The sequence below is a fragment of the Canis lupus genome, chromosome X (assembly GCF_003254725.2).
Source record: "Canis lupus dingo isolate Sandy chromosome X, ASM325472v2, whole genome shotgun sequence".
Classification (NCBI taxonomy): domain Eukaryota; kingdom Metazoa; phylum Chordata; class Mammalia; order Carnivora; family Canidae; genus Canis; species Canis lupus.
In genome coordinates this window covers 21,349,536-21,365,784 of record NC_064281.1, presented here as the reverse complement: position 1 = coordinate 21,365,784, position 16,249 = coordinate 21,349,536, and the positions used below count along the sequence as shown (strand labels likewise).

The window sequence follows — 16,249 nt, the reverse complement described above, 5'->3', positions numbered from 1 at the left end:
TCACACCCTGGGCGGAAGGCAGGTGCTAAACTGCTGAGCCACCTGAGCTGCCCAATGTAACTTATTCCACCTACCCACCTCAAAAATCTCTGAATAGCATTGGACATATAGAGCTTAATAAAATCCAGTGGGGCCATCCATCCTTTTCTCCTTCTGCTTCTCCCTTCTCCACTGACATTAAAAATACTAGTTCACATTCCACATGAAAGTTAAAATACCAGTCAGATGCTGACAAACACAGCAGAATCCTCTCAGAAGTCTTTCAGCAAACTTGAGGTGCAAATCATGGGAAGGAGTATCTGTCAGCCTACTCTTTCAGTCGTAAAACACCAGAACATTTATAGTTTATTTCTGAAAATATGATTCTCATTAGTAGAGATACGGAGTTTTCTCATCAGTGAGATGTGTGCCCAGATATTACTCGTAGGACCTGGCTTTCCATACTCTGAGGGAAGTCCTAAATGTCAGTGCAGAGACCTAGAGGGCATTGCTAGATGTGGTGAGATAACAGATCAGGATATCTGTTTGGGTCATACGCACCATAGCATAAATTTTAGTCACGAGCAACCCTAGAAACGATCACTTTCAAAAATCCAACCTCAAAATCCATTATCAGTCAACTCCTAGGCAAACTGTTTACTACACTAGTGTGGAAGACAGAATAATGGTGCCCCAAAGATATCCTGATACTCAGTATCTGTGAATATGGTACCTTAAATAGCAAAAGGACACTGAAGATGTGATTGAGGGTCTTGACAGGGGAGATTATTCTGGGCTCAATCTAACCACAAGCATCCTTATGAGAGGGAGGCAGGAGGAACAGAGTCAGAGAGAAAGTTTAAGGATGGAAGCAGAGGTTAGAGAGGAGCAAAGATGCTACACTTCTGGTTTTGAAGATGGAGGAAAGGGCCACTAGTCAATAAATGTGATGGTTTCTAGTAGCTGGAAAAGACAAGGAAATGGATTTTCCCCTAAAGTTCCCAGATGGAGTACAGGCCTGCCAACATCTTCATTTTAGCCAAGAGAAACTGATTTTAGACTTCTGACTTCCAAAACTATAGAATAACAAATCTGTGTTGTTTCACGCCACTAAGTTTTTTGTATTTGTTACAGCAACAATAGTAAACTAATACAACTAGTAAATAGCGTTATCATTTATGACAGACGACACTGCAGTTAAATTATTTTCAAGAAAGTTATTGTATCTGCATTGATGTAGCCTGTCTTTGGAATGCAGTCAACCATACATTAACAACAACCATTAATTCACACAGGTTTTTTTTTTTATGTTTTCAGTTTGTTTTCTGGGTGAAGGAACTAAATTACATACTAAAATGTAATAAAGCATGCAGTAAAGTCATACAAGAGTACTTGCCAGCCTCAGAGCTGTGATGTCCAGTCTGGTAGCCACATGCGACTATATCCACTCAAGTTTAAATTAATTAAAACTACATGAAGCAAAACTAAATGAAGCAAAAAAAACAAACTAAATAGACAAAAAAAATAAAGTTAAAACTTCAATTCCCCAGTTGTACTAGCCACATCTTACAGGCTCAGTAGCTATGGATGCATAATGGCTACCACAGTAGAAGATGCAGACTACAGAATATTTCCATCCTTATGTTGCTCTTGAACATCTTTTTTCTTTTTAAATTTGGCCATAAAATTTCACACAACTGTCCTTTGCCAGAATGGGCAGTGAAATCTGAAAAGTAACAACACATTTATACTGCTTATAATTCTTTTTTTTTTTTTTTACTTAGAAAAGCCTAAAGAAAAAAACTAGAGCATAAATGATAATGACTTTGTGCCTTAGCAAAAAACAAATCAATATCTGGAAAATCAGGAGATAACAAGAACACACAGCTAATATTTAAGTGGGGCAAAAGCACTTTTGAAAAATTCAAAACGGAGACAAAAACAAAAATCCAGCAGGAAAGAATCAAAATCCCAGACTGCAAGCAGTCATTATAAATTAAACAACAATAAATGTGCACGCATGCATACACACAAATTCACACATGCACAGTCTTCCTTCCCTCCTTGAGGAAGAAGAAATGAGATAATTAGCACATCAACAACCATAACTTCTACTCCAAAGAGAAATCATTACTTCAGCTTGTTCTGGTTCAAAGAAAAATCTACCTGTAATTAAATAAGTAAAATCAGGAGCTTCTCAAGACATAAAAGAATAAATACCAGCTCTTAGAATTATACCCAAAACCTTCAATGTGATACTAATGCTAGTGTTTTTACACACAGGATTGAAGTGAAAATGACATGTAGAGGGCTCTCCTTATAATGAGGCAGACATGGGCAGCACTAACACTTGACTTGCAGCTACAACTTTTGCTGCTCAGTAACACTGATATTAAGTAAGAGTATGTACTACAATAATCCAGAAACCTTATTGCCAGAAATTTGCCAAGAAATAAAGGAGGCATACAACAATGCTTCAGGATATCAGGAAAGTTGGATGATGATAGGAAGACGGAACATAACTACCTGAATTGATGACTGCAACATCTTAAGAAGGAAATGGGGTTTCAGGCTTGAGGGAAAGGAAACATAAAGTTGTGCTGAGGCAGGAGAGGGAGAAAAATTCTCTAAGGGCAAAGATGCAGACTTGGGATAACTAAGATGGAAGTGCTAAGAAGGAGAGTGAAAGACATAATATGGAAGCAGCCGGTCAGGTGTAGGGCACAGTTACATTCTCAGGGTCTTCAGGGGGGTCTCCCCACAACCAAACTGCCTCCTTTGGTGAGCCATTAAAAGGGCAGAGTACCCCAACCAGTGCGGGCTGCCAGGCAACCAGCAAGTAACTCAAGAAGAGGAAAACAAAGCTTGTCATTTCTAGAACTTTGCAGTGTTTTCTTCTCTTTCTCTTATATACCCCATTTCTTGCCTTTCATAGATAAAAATCAATATGTGCATTAGTTTCCCTTGTATACAAGGAATATACTGTGCTAATAATTCCATGTATGTTTGAGTCGTTGTGTGACAGGAAGACAAGGTCAGATGGACAGTGCAGAGAAGAGCTTTGGCTGAGCAGACTTGAGTTAAGAGCAGGACACACTCCGGGTCCCTGAAGGAGATGCTTATAATCCTCTTTAGTCACAAAGCCTCCTAAAATAGGTCTTCAACTGTTCAATTTCCTATTAAACTCAAAATGAGTAGAGAGTTTATGTGGAAGTGGGGATTACACAACTTCATTACCCTGAAAGGATAAACTCAGGACTTACCTGTACATGGAAACAATTCCCTACTGCTTTTTAAAATATAAACTTTTTCTTTTAGAAGTTTATGATTTATCAAAAATTACGTATTTCCTATATACCACACATCATTTCTCCTATTTTATGTTACATGACATTAGTGCAGCATATTTGTTACAACTAATTAACCAACAGTGATCCATTATTATTATTACAAACAAAAGTCCTTTAATCTTTCAGGTTTCCTTCATTTTTACCTCACATTGTTTTTTGTTTTCTTTTTTTGTTGTTTCAGGGTGCCACATTGCATGTAGTCGTCTTATCTCTTTAGGTTCTTCTTGGCTGTGATAGTTTCTCAGACATTTCTCATTTTTTATTACCTTGACAGTTTCAATATCATTGGTTAGGCGTTTTGTAGAATTCCATTCAATTAGAATTTGTGTGATGTGTTTCTCATGATTAGACTGAAGTTACATGTTTGGGGGAGAAAGACCATAAGATAATAGGTCATTTTCTTGACATCAACATGACTTCTCACCATTGATGTTAACCTTGACTGCCTGGTTAAGATAGTGAGATTTCTCCACTGAATAATTACTCTTTTCCTCCTCTTTCCATATTGTACTTAATTTTTTAAAGGAATGCACTATGCTTGGCCCACACCTAAGGAGTAAGAAGTGAGTGACGTTCCATCTCCTGGAGGGCAGAATATCTAAGTACACCTTTCATTCCATCCCACAAATTTGGTAAGTTGAATTTTCATTTAGTTCAAGATATGTTTAAATTTCTCTTGATGCATCTTTGAGCCATGTGTTATTTAGATTTTTAGATTTTTATTTTAGAAGCATACTGTTTAATTTCCAAATAATTGGGCATTTTCCAGTTATCTTCTGTTATAGAATTCTATTTAATTGTTCTATAGTCTGAGCACATACTCTACATGATTTCTATTCTTTTAAATTTCTTAAGGGGAATTTTATGACCCAGAATGTGGTTCGTCTTAGTAACTGTTCCAAGTGAGCTTAAGGAAAATGTGTATTCTGCTGTTGTTAGATGGAGTATCCTATAAATAAAATAACAGATTAAGTGGATTGTTAAAGATATTCAGGTCAACTGTATTTGTACTGATTTCCTGTCTACCTGACCTATCAGTTATTGAAAGAAGAGTGTTGAAGCCTCCAACTATAATAGTGGATTTGCTTATTTCCCCTTTTAGTTCTATGAGTTGTTATTTCACATATTTTTGCACTCTCTTGTTAGGTGCATTCACATTTCAGGTTGTTAGGCCTTCTTTGAGAATTAACTCCTTTGTCCTTATATAATGCTGTCTCTTTATCCATGATTATTTTCCTTTGTTTGAAGTTTACTTTTCCTGAAATTAATATAGCTGCTCCAGCTTTCTTTTGATAAATGTTTGACTGGTATATGCTTCTCCATTCCTTTAACTTATCTAAATCTTTTATTTTATTTATTCGTTTTAAAGATTTTATTTGCTTATTCATGAGACACACAGAGGGAGAGGCAGAGACATAGGCAGAGAGAGAAGCAGGCTCCCCACAGGGAGCCTGATGTGGGACATTATCCCAAGACCCTGGGATCATGACCTGAACCAAAGGCAAACATTCAACCACCAAGCCACCCAGGTGCTCCTGAATCTTTTTATTTTAAATAAAATACTTGTAGACAACATACAGTTGGATCTTTCCTTTTATCCACTCGGGAAATCTGTTTTTTAATTGGCTTATTTAGATGAGTAATATTTTAAGTAATTACTCATATAGTTGAATTAATATCTACCATATTTATAACTTTTCCATTCACTGCAGATTTTTTCATTTCTTTTACACCCCTCTCCTCTGCCTTTTCCCCTTGCATTGTCTGGTTTTATTTTTAATTTTTATTTTTATTTTTATTTTTTTTCCTTGTCTGATTTTAAATGAGCCTTTTATATCATCCCATTTTATCTCCTCTCTTAGTATATCCATTATACTTCTTTTAAAAGTTTTTTAATAACTGTGCTAAGACTTCCAATATGTATTTTAAACTAATCTAAGTCTTCCAAATAATGCTGTTGCTGTTGTGTAGTCTCTTATAATAGTGTATTCCAATTTCTTCCATCTCTTAAGACATTTCTGTAATTTCATATACTTAGCCATATAATTACCAGTACACTGTAACTAGTTTTAAAGTTATCTTTTAAATCAATTAAGAATAAGAAAAATACAAGATTTTATAACTATCTATGCTTTCTCTGACATTCTTCTTTACATAGATCAGAGTTTCTAACCTACTCATTTTCCATCTACGTCAAGAACTTTTTTTTTTTTTTAAGATTTTATTTATTAATGAGAGAGAGAAAGAGGCAGAGGGAGAAGCAGGCTCCATGCAGGGAGCCTAACGCAGGACTCGATCCCGGGATCCCAGGATCATGCCCTGGGCCAAAGGCAGGTGCTAAACCGCTAAACCGCTGAGCCACCCAGGGATCCCTCAAGAAATTCTTTTAACAATCCTTATAGGGAAGGTCTAGTGGCAATATAATCTGGGGTGTTTTTTAGTCAGAAAATGGCTTTATTTCTTCACTTTTGAATAATAATTGTGTTGGATATAGAATTCTAAGTCACAGTTTTTTTTTTTTTTCCTTGAACCCCCTGACTCCATGCAACATTTTCTCTGTTTTGGGTTTCCTCAAGTTTGAATATGATATGCCAAGCTGTAGAGTACTTTCTGGGATGGGAAAGTAGGTGTCTGTCATTAATTTCAAAATTTCTCAACTGTTGTAACTTCAAAAATTTCTTCTCCATTCGTTCTTCTTCTGATATTAAAATTATTCACATGTCACACCATGAGAAAATACCCTATAGTTCTTGGATATTCTTGTTTTTAAAATTATTCTTTTTCTTTGCATTTTAGTTTGGCAAGTACTACTGAATTATTTTCAAGATCATTGATTTTCTCCATAGGCATGTCCATTCTACTGATGAGCCCATCAAAGATATTCTTCATTTCTGTACAGTGTTTATATTTTTCATATTTCCTTCTGATTATTTCTTAGTTTCCATCTCTGTGCTTGTATTACCCATCTTTTTTGGTATGCTCTCTAGTGTTTTTATTAGGGTACTCAACATATTAATCAGTTATTTAAATTCCCAATCTGATCATTCTAACAAATATGTCATATTGTGATTCTGGTCCTGATGTTTCCTTTTTCCTTTCAGACTGTTATTTGGTCCCTGTCTTTTGGCATACCTTATAATTCTTTTTTGATACCCACACTTGTTATATCTGATAATAGGAACTGAGTAAGTAGGATTTTAGTATAAGGATACATATCAACCAATGAATGAGGCTGTGTTTAATATTGTCATAGATATCAGAGGCTTAAAATTCCTCTAAATGCCCTTGGTTTTTTGTTTGTTTGTTAAACTTCCTTTTTGATTTTGGAGCTTCCTTAATAATACCTCCTCAGAATCTGCATCTTGCAGCTTTCTCAGAGGTTATCCACTATTACTATACTGGAGCTCTGTTGGTATAGTCACAAGGCATGGGAGAGGAGAAGGGTTCTGATTAAATCCTCCTCATTTAGTGAAACTGTGCCTCTGGGATGTGCTCCTTCTAAGTGTTTCTTGGTGGTATAGCTTTTATACTCTCTGTAGATGAGACAGGAAGTCTAGATGGGGCTGGAGTGAAAGACATCTGGGATAAGGCTTTTAAGTCTGTTACCCCAATCTGGGATAAGGCTCTTAAGTCTTTTACTCTAGAGAGTAGGCTTTTTCAGTTTTCTTTTTTTTTTTTAGATTTTTATTTTATTTATTTATTTGAGAGAGAGAGTGCGTGCACATACAAGCACAGAGGGAAAGGGAGAAGCAGACTCCCCACTGAGCAGGGAGCCTGACCTGGGGCTTGATCCCAGGACCCCAAGATCATGACCTGAGCCTAAGGGAGACTGACTGAGCTACCTAGGTGCCAACTCTGAAAGCATTCTATTCCCCTTGACTGCTTTGGCTGGTCTCATAATTAAACTGATGTAAGAAAAATTAGAAGAAAAAAATTTGTATATATGGAAAACTAAGATATGGGACCCAAAGAAGTGACCAAAGCAGGCAGTTTTTATACCTTTTTAAAAGGAAACAAACTTGGGAAGAAGTGGCAAGACAAACAAGTTTGAGCTTGGGGTAGTAAAATGGTAAATGAGTAACAAGGTTTTATACAGCTTTCTTGGCCTTGAATTCCCTATCTCTGGCAATTAGGGGGTCTCCTTTACTCCTAGTAGAGGGCAGGTACCTTTCGTATGGGAGATTTATTTCCTGCTTTTAGGGAAACAAAGGATGGTCAGAGTGCTCTTCTTATATCAGCTGTTCCTTATATAAATTTAATTCAAAATAACCCATATGCCAAAGTAGCATATTTTCAGGCAGCCTGTCCTAAAGGCTGTTGTGTCGCTAGGATTATTCTCTCCCTACCTTTCCATAGCCCAGAGTGTATCTATTTTGGATTTTTACTGTGAAAACCTGCTGGGATTCTGACAGGCCAAATCGATAAAAATATGGGAAGTCCCCAAGACTGTGGTCCCTGGGACTTCCTCCCTCTCAAACTGATCTATACCCACCCTCCAGCAATTCCTCAAAATTGACACTTATGTGTTCCTAGCATTTTAAGGCTCTAGTGGCTTCTGTTCTAGGTAAGCAGAGCTTGACTTCAAATCTTTTGATACGCCTGTGCTTCCAGTTTGTGGGTACAAGTGTTCCCTGTGATACTTCTCTGATGAGTCCAAGAAAAACTGATCTTCAGTTTGTTCACATTTTTCTTGTAGTAAGGTTTGGAGTGAAGACTTCCAAGCTCTTTACATGTCCAATCTGAAAGCAGAAGTCCTCTCATAGCTTTTATTGTCTAAAATATTTTTACTGAGCTAAGTCTTATATGCAAGTTAAAAATAATGAACAAATATCTAGTAAAGGCAAACCACTGACTGTTCATAAAAATGGGCATCGTCTCTCCATCAGAAAATGTAATCAACAGTCTTATTTTGACAGTAAGGTACAGTAGGAGAGCATAAGCCTCCTAGGTGACTCAGACTGAATATGTGCAAGGTGGTAAATTGAGGACTATGGAAGGGGATATTGTTTTCTAGGGTTAAAAAAGGAAACAGAACCTAGAAAAAAGGATAGTAAAATCCTATGATATTGCTCTTGTATATAGATTTGATATAATTACCTTCAACTGGGAAAGGACAGTTACTTATACAGAAAGTATGATCTTCCATAATTTAACAGATAAGCGGCATGGAATCATGTTTGACATATTCTATAAAGATATTTAATTCTGAGATGACTTCATTCATTCACTCCTTTACCATTTATTTAATAAGCTTTTTTTTTAACCAAGTGCCTATTATATGTCAGATACTGCTCTAGATATCAAAGATATAATTGTGAATGAGATATATGGTATTTCAGCTTCTATGGAATTTACATTGTAATGTAAACAAATAATTTCAGTTTTTTATTAGTCATATGAAGAGACAATAGTATGTGGTAGAGTTATGGTCAGGGAAGGACTCTCTGAAGATGTGACATTTGAGCAGAAACTTCAGGAATGGGAAGAAGCAAGCCATGTGCAGATTGAAGGAAATAATATTTCAAGAAGAGGGACCATCAAGTGGTAAAACTCCTAGGTGGAATTAGCTTGGCACAACTGACCAATAAGCAACGACAAATGAGCAAGAAGTCCACTGTGGCTTGAGTAAAATGAGCAAAGGAGAGGGTTGATAAAGTGATCTGTACTCAGTTCCCCCATGAGGTGGCAGGGCAATTCTCCCCATACCACCAATTCCCCAGACACCAGCTGGATATTCTAGAATTAAACTCAATTTGGACACTGTCCACCTGGAGAGAGCATCAGACCTCACATTTTATGGGTTCAGTCCTATAAGACTCCCTCCCCCTCCATTTCAGATACCAATCATAAACCCAGATTATCACCTGTAATTCTAACCAACTAGCTATAGATTAGAGGTTCCAATGATCCCCTCTCCCTTAGGCTTCAGATGCCAATCACAAATCCAGGCTGTCACCGGTGCTTCTGAATGACTGGCTATATAAGTCAGGTTCCCATGACCCACCTCTTGGTCCAATTAATTTACTCAAGCAGCTGACAGAAATCAGAGAAAAATTTTACTTAACAGATCACTAGTTCATAATAAAAGGATATAACTCAGGAACAGCCAGATAGAAGAGATCTATAGGACAAAATATGGGGTAAGGGCAAGGAACTTCCATGCTACCTACAGTGCACCACTCTCCCTAAATCTCTACATGCTCACCAACCTGGAAGCCCTCTGAACACTGTCCTTTTAGGTTTTTATGGAGGTTTCATTACAAAGGCATCAATGATTAAGTCATTGGCCATGGGCAAGTGAACTCAGTCTCCACCCTTCTCCCCTCCCTGAACTACAAATTCCAACCCTCTAATCATGTATGGTTGACTCTTCTGGCAACCCTCCCCTATCCTGAGGTGTCACTAACACAACAAAAGACATCTTTGTGGCTCTCATCACAAGAAATACCAAGGGTTTTAGGAGTTCTGTGCCAGAAATAGGGACAAAGATCAAATACATATTTCTTGTTATAAAATACACTATCATAGAGCAAAAAAGTGAGGCTGAAAAATGAGACAGGAGATTCTTCTTGGTAGGTCAAGGTAAAGAGTTTTGTTTTGTTTGGTTTCTTAAAGATTTTATGTATTAATTCATGAGAGACACACAGAGAGAGAGGCAGAGATAGGCAGAGGGAGAAGCAGGCTCCATGCAGGGAGCCTGATGTGGGACTGAATCCTGGGACTCCAGGATCACATTCAGGGCTGAAGGCAGGTGCTCAACCTCTGAGCCACCCAGGCTTCCCAGGTAAAGAGTTTTAATTATAAGTGGGTGGGAAACAATTACAGGTGTTTTTTTTTTTTTTTAAGATTTTATTTATTTATTCATGAGAGAGAGAGAGAGAGGCAGAGACACAGGCAGAGGGAGAAGCAGGCTCCATGCACCGGGAGCCCGACGTGGGATTTGATCCCGGGTCTCCAGGATCTCGCCCTGAGCCAAAGGCAGGCGCTAAACCGCTGCGCCACCCGGGGATCCCAATCACAGGGTTTTGATCAGGAAAGAGACATGATCACATATGAATTTATTTATTTTTTTAAAGATTTATTTATTTATTTATTTATGATAGACAGAGAGGGAGGGAGGGAGGGAGGGAGAGGGAGAGAAAGAGAGAGAGAGAGAGAGAGAGAGAGGCAGAGACACAGGAGGAGGGAGAAGCAGGCTCCATGCCGGGAGCCCGATGTGGGACTGGATCCCGGGACTCCAGGATCGCGCCCTGGGCCAAAGGCAGACACTAAACCACTGAGCCACCCAGGGATCCCCTACATATGAATTTAAAAGATAATTCTTGGCCGGCTGATGGTAATAGAGCTTAGTGGCTGTCCACAGAGCAAGTGAAGATGAATGCCAGAGGACTTGGATCTCAGCTGAAGGACAATATTCCAGTTACTGAACTTTCAGCAAGTGGAACTTTTGAACAGCGTGATCTTCTTCGAAAAGGTCTCCCTTGCATGAAAAATGAGCTTTTGCCCAGTCATCCTCTTGAATTAACAGAAAAAAATTTCCAGCTCAACCAAGATAAAATGAATTTTTCTACACTAAGAAACATCCAAGGTCTGTTTGCTCCACTAAAATTACAAATGGAATTCAAGGCAGTGCAGCAGGTTCAGCGTCTTCCATTTCTCCCAAGCTCAAACTTTTCATTGGATATTTTAAGGGGTAATGATGAGACTATTGGATTTGAAGATATTCTTAATGACATGTCACAAGTGAACTAATGGGAGAACCACACTTGATGGTGGAATATAAACTCGTTTTACTGTAATCTGTTATGCTGTTCATGAAAATAGAGGGGCTGTATGTTGTTTATGGTCATCTTTTTACTATAATTTGATGTATACAACATTAAAAATACTGACACATGAGAGTTTTGCCTAAATAGTATTTGTGATCAATTGAAATGATTTAGTCTTTGGTTTATGGTATGGCCATGTGACAATTGAAGCACTAAAGGGAGATGATTTTAAAAACTCCCGATCTATATGAAAATAATAGCCTTCTATATGTCTTTCAAAAATTGCTGTTAATGAGTATTTTTAAATTGTATAGGTTTCATTCAGTCTGTTTTCTGGGTATCCCATAAATTTAATTTTGATTACCATTTATCAGCATTTGAGTCTACAACCTTCATAGTAGCATTTCAGAATAAACATCTATAATTGATTTCAGTGGTAACACTTCAAATTAAGTACAGTGTAGGGTATTTATATTTTACCTTGTTTCAGTATAGCCTATTGATACTTACAAGAAAAATACTGGATTTATTGATGCTATTTTAGAATTGTAGCTATTTGATTCTTTCAGTTTCAAAAGTATAGTAAGTTCAAAGGTTTTGATTTTGGTCTTGTCTTTAAAATGAAAAATCAACCAGCATATGTTGATTACACTATTGTAATGCATAGATTTATATATCACAAGATTATTAAATTGAAAAGAAATTAGAATTTCATAAACACACACTATGTATCCCTGAACAAGTTCCATAATTATTATTTTTTAAAGATTTATTTATTTATTCACGAGAGACACACAGAGAGAGAGGCAGAGACACAGGCAGAGGGAGAAGCAGACTCCATGCTGGGAGCCCGATGTGGGACTTGATCGAGGGACCCCAGGATCACGCCCTGGGCCGAAGGTGGTGCTAAACCACTGAGCCACCCAGGCGTCCCAAGTTTCATAATTATTTAAAAATAAATCTTCACTATAAAAAAAAAAGATCATTCTTATTACTATATGGAGAATAACTATTTATGGCAGACTGAACCAAGGGAGATTAGGTAGGGGACTATGACAATACTTCCTGTGGGAGTTGATGATGGCTTGACTAAAGTGGTAGCATTAGAAGTGTTTTTGTAAGAAGTGACTACACTCAATAAATATTTTAAATATAAAACTCATAGAAATTAATGATGAATCTGAAGTCAAAGTTTAGGTAAATGGAGTATTTTGATAACTGGTTTGCCAATGAATACAGTGTTAATTATATTTTACTTTATTTTATTAAGTAGGCTCCAAGCCCAATATGGGGCCCAAACTCATGACCCTGAGATCAAGAATCGTATGTTCTACTGACAAAGCTAGGTGCCCCTCTATTTTATTGATATCTATTTCAAGTAGGCTTTGAAGGGAAGCAGAATGCACACCCCAAAATATGCCTCTTTGGCATAAAGGTTATTTTAGGCTGATCGCTTTTAAGAAACATCAGACAATGGAAAAGCTCTGAAAATTGAGAAGTCATCCTTTTGTAAGAGGCATTTACATTTATTTTTTTAAAGATTTTTAAAATTTATTCATGAGAGACACACAGAGAGAGGCAGAGACACAGGCAGAGGGAGAAGCAGGCTCCCCACGAGGAGCCCAATGTGGGACTTGATCCCAGGACTCCAGGATCAGGACCTGAGTAAAGGCAGATGCCCAACCACTGAGCCACCCAGGCATCCCGGAATTTACATTTATAAAGGAAATCATTTATAAGGCTATCTCTTTCTCTGTAATAGGAAGAGAAGTATAAATCTCCAGAAACTCTCATCAATGGAGAAGGCAAGGATTTAGATTGATTTCTGGGGTATTTAGCATGATTTGATACTTATCTAGTTGTATTTATGGGACAAGGCAAGCCTAGGGTCCTCCTACTCCTCTGCCACTTCCCCATTCTCTATCTAAAAGGCAAGGATTTTAAATCTGCATTACAACCTTACCCTTGTTTACTATGCTTTTCCTGGTAACCTCTGGTAACTGACCACCCCCTCCCTCATACATATCTTTAGCTAGATACATACATGTCTTTAGCTAGAGATGTTATTTAAGGTGATCCTTGGGCCATTTCAGGGACTTACTCAGTTTTCCTGGGCTCTCTCATGTATATAGGAGGTATACATGTTATTGAACATCTATTTCTCTTTCTCCAGTTAATCTATCTTTTATTATAGGAGGCATCTCAGCCAAGAACCTAGAACAGTAGAGAAAAATTATTCCTCCCTCACATCTTATACTGAAAGCATGAGAAAAAAATAAATGATACATTTATCAAGAATCGAGTTTTAGGGATGCCTGGGTGGCTCAGCAGTTGAGTGCCTGCCTTCAACCAAGGGTGTATCCTGGAGTTCCAGGATCGAGTTCCACATTGGGATCCCTGCATGGAGCCTGCTTCTCCCTCTGCCTCTCTCTCTCTCTCTCTCTCTTTCTCTCTCTCTCTCGGTGTCTCTCATGAATAAATAAATAAAATCTTAAAAAAAAAAAGACAGTAAATTGAGATGATACTCTAAGAGAAAACTGAAATAATAAAAATAAGGAAAGCTGATGAGAAAACCAAAAAGGGAAAAAACAAAATTAAAACTCATATTAGAAAGTGCAAATTAGGATTGATGAGGCAGAGATGTTGCCCCAAAAAGTAAGTCAGAAAAAAAATCAAAGATGCAAAAAAAAAAAAGATGATTGATGTGAAGACTGGAGTCTGTGGAGGCCAAGAAAATTAAGGCCATTCCACTTTAAGTTCAGCGTTAGCACAAGTATAGCCATCCCAGGCCCCCGTGAATAAGAGCTGAACTTTACATTACTTCAGTTACAGGAAAAAAAAAAACAAAAAAAAACAGCTTACAGCTTAATGCCCTAGAAAGCCCCATATTAGAATGAGAACAGAGGCCAAGCCAGTGGCAGAAAGTCCCATATCAGAATGAGAACAGAGCTCAATGCCCTTGAGAGCCCCATATCAGAATGTAAACAGAACTTGAGAAATTCCTCCACCCCTTCTGGAGGTCCGCTAGACCAGCCCATAAAACTAAGCTGGAACCCACCTCGGGGTCCAAGTCCTGCTCCGCTGTGTCGGGTACACTTGGACCCAAGCTTGAGTCTGTAAATAAACCCTCATGTGTTTGCATCAGTGTCAGCTCCTTGGTGGTTTCTCGGATACGTAATCTTGGGCACAACAGAGTCCAAAGCAATGATCTATAAATAACTGGAATATCTATAAAAGAAATGAGGACAAATGAAACAAAGGCAATAACCTTGGTTGAAATTTTGGATGTTTTTCAATTGCTCCTAGGTGGAAAGGCCAACGCTTACTATCATCACCACTGCAAATGCAGCCAGTCTAAAAATGCAGGAGAGCTCTATGTTGGCCATGGTACCATGTACCAGTTAGCAATCCCAAAGGTGCAGAACACTATGCAATCCCAGGGGGGTACTCTAAATACTTCTGCCCACTGCACCTAGGCATCAGAGTTGCCAAGAAGAACACTGAGGTCCAGTACTGGCTGTCAACACTTACACAGAGAAGAGAGTAAGATCAGCTTCAGTGGTAGGTGTCAGACCCCATGGCCGGCAGATCTCTTCAAGTGGCTGGATGCAGGGTATTTCACCTATGCACAGACCTCTGGTGCCACAGTGGAAGGAACCCTGTCCCCTTCTCTCAATATATAAGAGTGGGGTTGGTCAGGTGCCATATGACGCACACACTTTCAGCAGAGACAAAAGAGTACTCATCAAGTCTGAAACAAGGAAAAATATTCCCATACAAGGTGATAAGCTGAGCACAGGCTGTGTGTACTCTATCTCTTGGTAAGGAACTGTATCAGACACAAGTCTCATCCTCGTGAAGCTGAGTAGGGAGTGGAAAGACAGCATGCTCCCTTTCCCAACAACCTAAATAGTGGAAAAAAGATATTGTGTATTTCTATTATGTACTTAGAATATTTATGATGATCAAATGAAAATGCTAACTTTTTGTTAGCAAATGAAATACGGTTGTTGGTCATTAATACAGAATCAATATTTTTGATCTATAGAACAAAAAGATCATTCCAAAACGTAACTGGAAAGATTAACTTTTAAATAGTAATCCTGGGCAGCCCGGGTGGCTCAGCGGTTTAGCTGAGCCTTCATCCCAGGGCGTGATCCTGGAGACCTGGGATCGAGTCCCACATCAGGTTTCCTGCATGGAGCCTGCTTCTCCCTCTGCCTGTGTCTCTGCCTCTCTCTCTGTGTCTCTCATAAATAAATAAATAAAATCTTTTTTAAAAAAATAAATAAATAAATAAATAAATAGTACTTAAGACCATGTTGTACACTTAAAAATGGGTAAAATCATAAGTTTTATGTTTTACATATTTTACCATAATAAAAAAGAAGAAATGCAATTTAAAAACAAATAAATAGGAATCCATAATATAATACCTCAAAAAATAAATTTATCAAGAAAAGTATAACACATATTAAAAAACTATTGAAAGATATAAAATATTTATTTCTTTTGAAAGATTAAAAAAATTTAGGGGGCAGCCTGGGTGGTTTGGCGGTTTAGTTCCACCTTCAGCCCAGGGCGTGATCCTGGAGACCTGGGATCGAGTCCCACATCAGGCTCCCTGCATGGAGCCTGCTTCTCCCTCTGCTTGTTATCTCTGCCTCTATGTCTCTCATGCATAAAATCTTTAAAAAATTAGGTAAATTGATAGAAATACTGAATTCCTTTAAAAATCTAAATAGTAAATATCTCAATTCTTCTTAACTAGGGGTGGTAGAAGGGGAGGAGGGCGGGGGTGGGAGTGAATGGGTGACGGGCACTGGGGTTATTCTGTATGTTGGTAAATTGAACACCAATAAAAAATAAATTAAAAAAAAAGAAAGTAAAAAAAATATATATATATATAAATATACTAAAAATAGCCAGATGACTAAGTTAACAAATGATATAAAGTTATTCTAAAAAAAAAAAAAAAAAAGTTATTCTAGACAATTTATCCTTCAAGAATGTGCTGCAGAAATATGAAAATTAAGAATAAAAAGATATAAAATGATTTTAAAAATTTATATTTTAGAGGCAGATACATACATAGAAGAGGAAATTAAGTCCAGAATGACATACACCTAAGTACTTTCTTCTTAGTCCAAA

At 37.7% G+C, this 16,249-nt stretch overlaps 2 protein-coding genes across 8 annotated transcripts in view; one reads left to right on the top strand and one right to left on the bottom strand.

Moving 5' to 3' along the window:
- LOC112654486 (proteasome maturation protein-like) overlaps window positions 1-11,226 on the top strand; it is a 77,861-nt gene extending 66,635 nt beyond the window's left edge. For both annotated transcript variants that reach the window (XM_035711978.2, XM_035711975.2), the window contains 2 exons: window positions 3,855-3,961; window positions 10,693-11,226. In XM_035711978.2, coding sequence (XP_035567871.1) covers window positions 10,704-11,081 — 378 coding nt within the window. In that variant the 5' untranslated portion in view covers window positions 3,855-3,961; window positions 10,693-10,703 and the 3' untranslated portion in view covers window positions 11,082-11,226. The remainder of the gene's footprint in view (window positions 1-3,854; window positions 3,962-10,692) is intronic.
- The window catches only part of LOC112654455 (melanoma-associated antigen B18-like), a 301,121-nt gene that overhangs the window by 155,128 nt on the left and 129,744 nt on the right, over window positions 1-16,249 (bottom strand). For 2 of the 6 annotated variants that reach the window (XM_049107371.1, XM_049107370.1), the window contains exons 1-2: window positions 14,630-14,782; window positions 14,157-14,326 (exon numbers count right to left, since the gene is read on the bottom strand). The exons of 2 other annotated variants lie outside the window; for them this stretch is intronic. The gene's annotated coding sequence lies outside the window, so the exon portion shown is untranslated. Of the gene's footprint in view, window positions 1-14,156; window positions 14,327-14,629; window positions 14,787-16,249 lie in introns of those variants that run through there. 2 more of the 6 variants (XM_025439006.3, XM_025438998.3) reach the window with 1 other exon arrangement.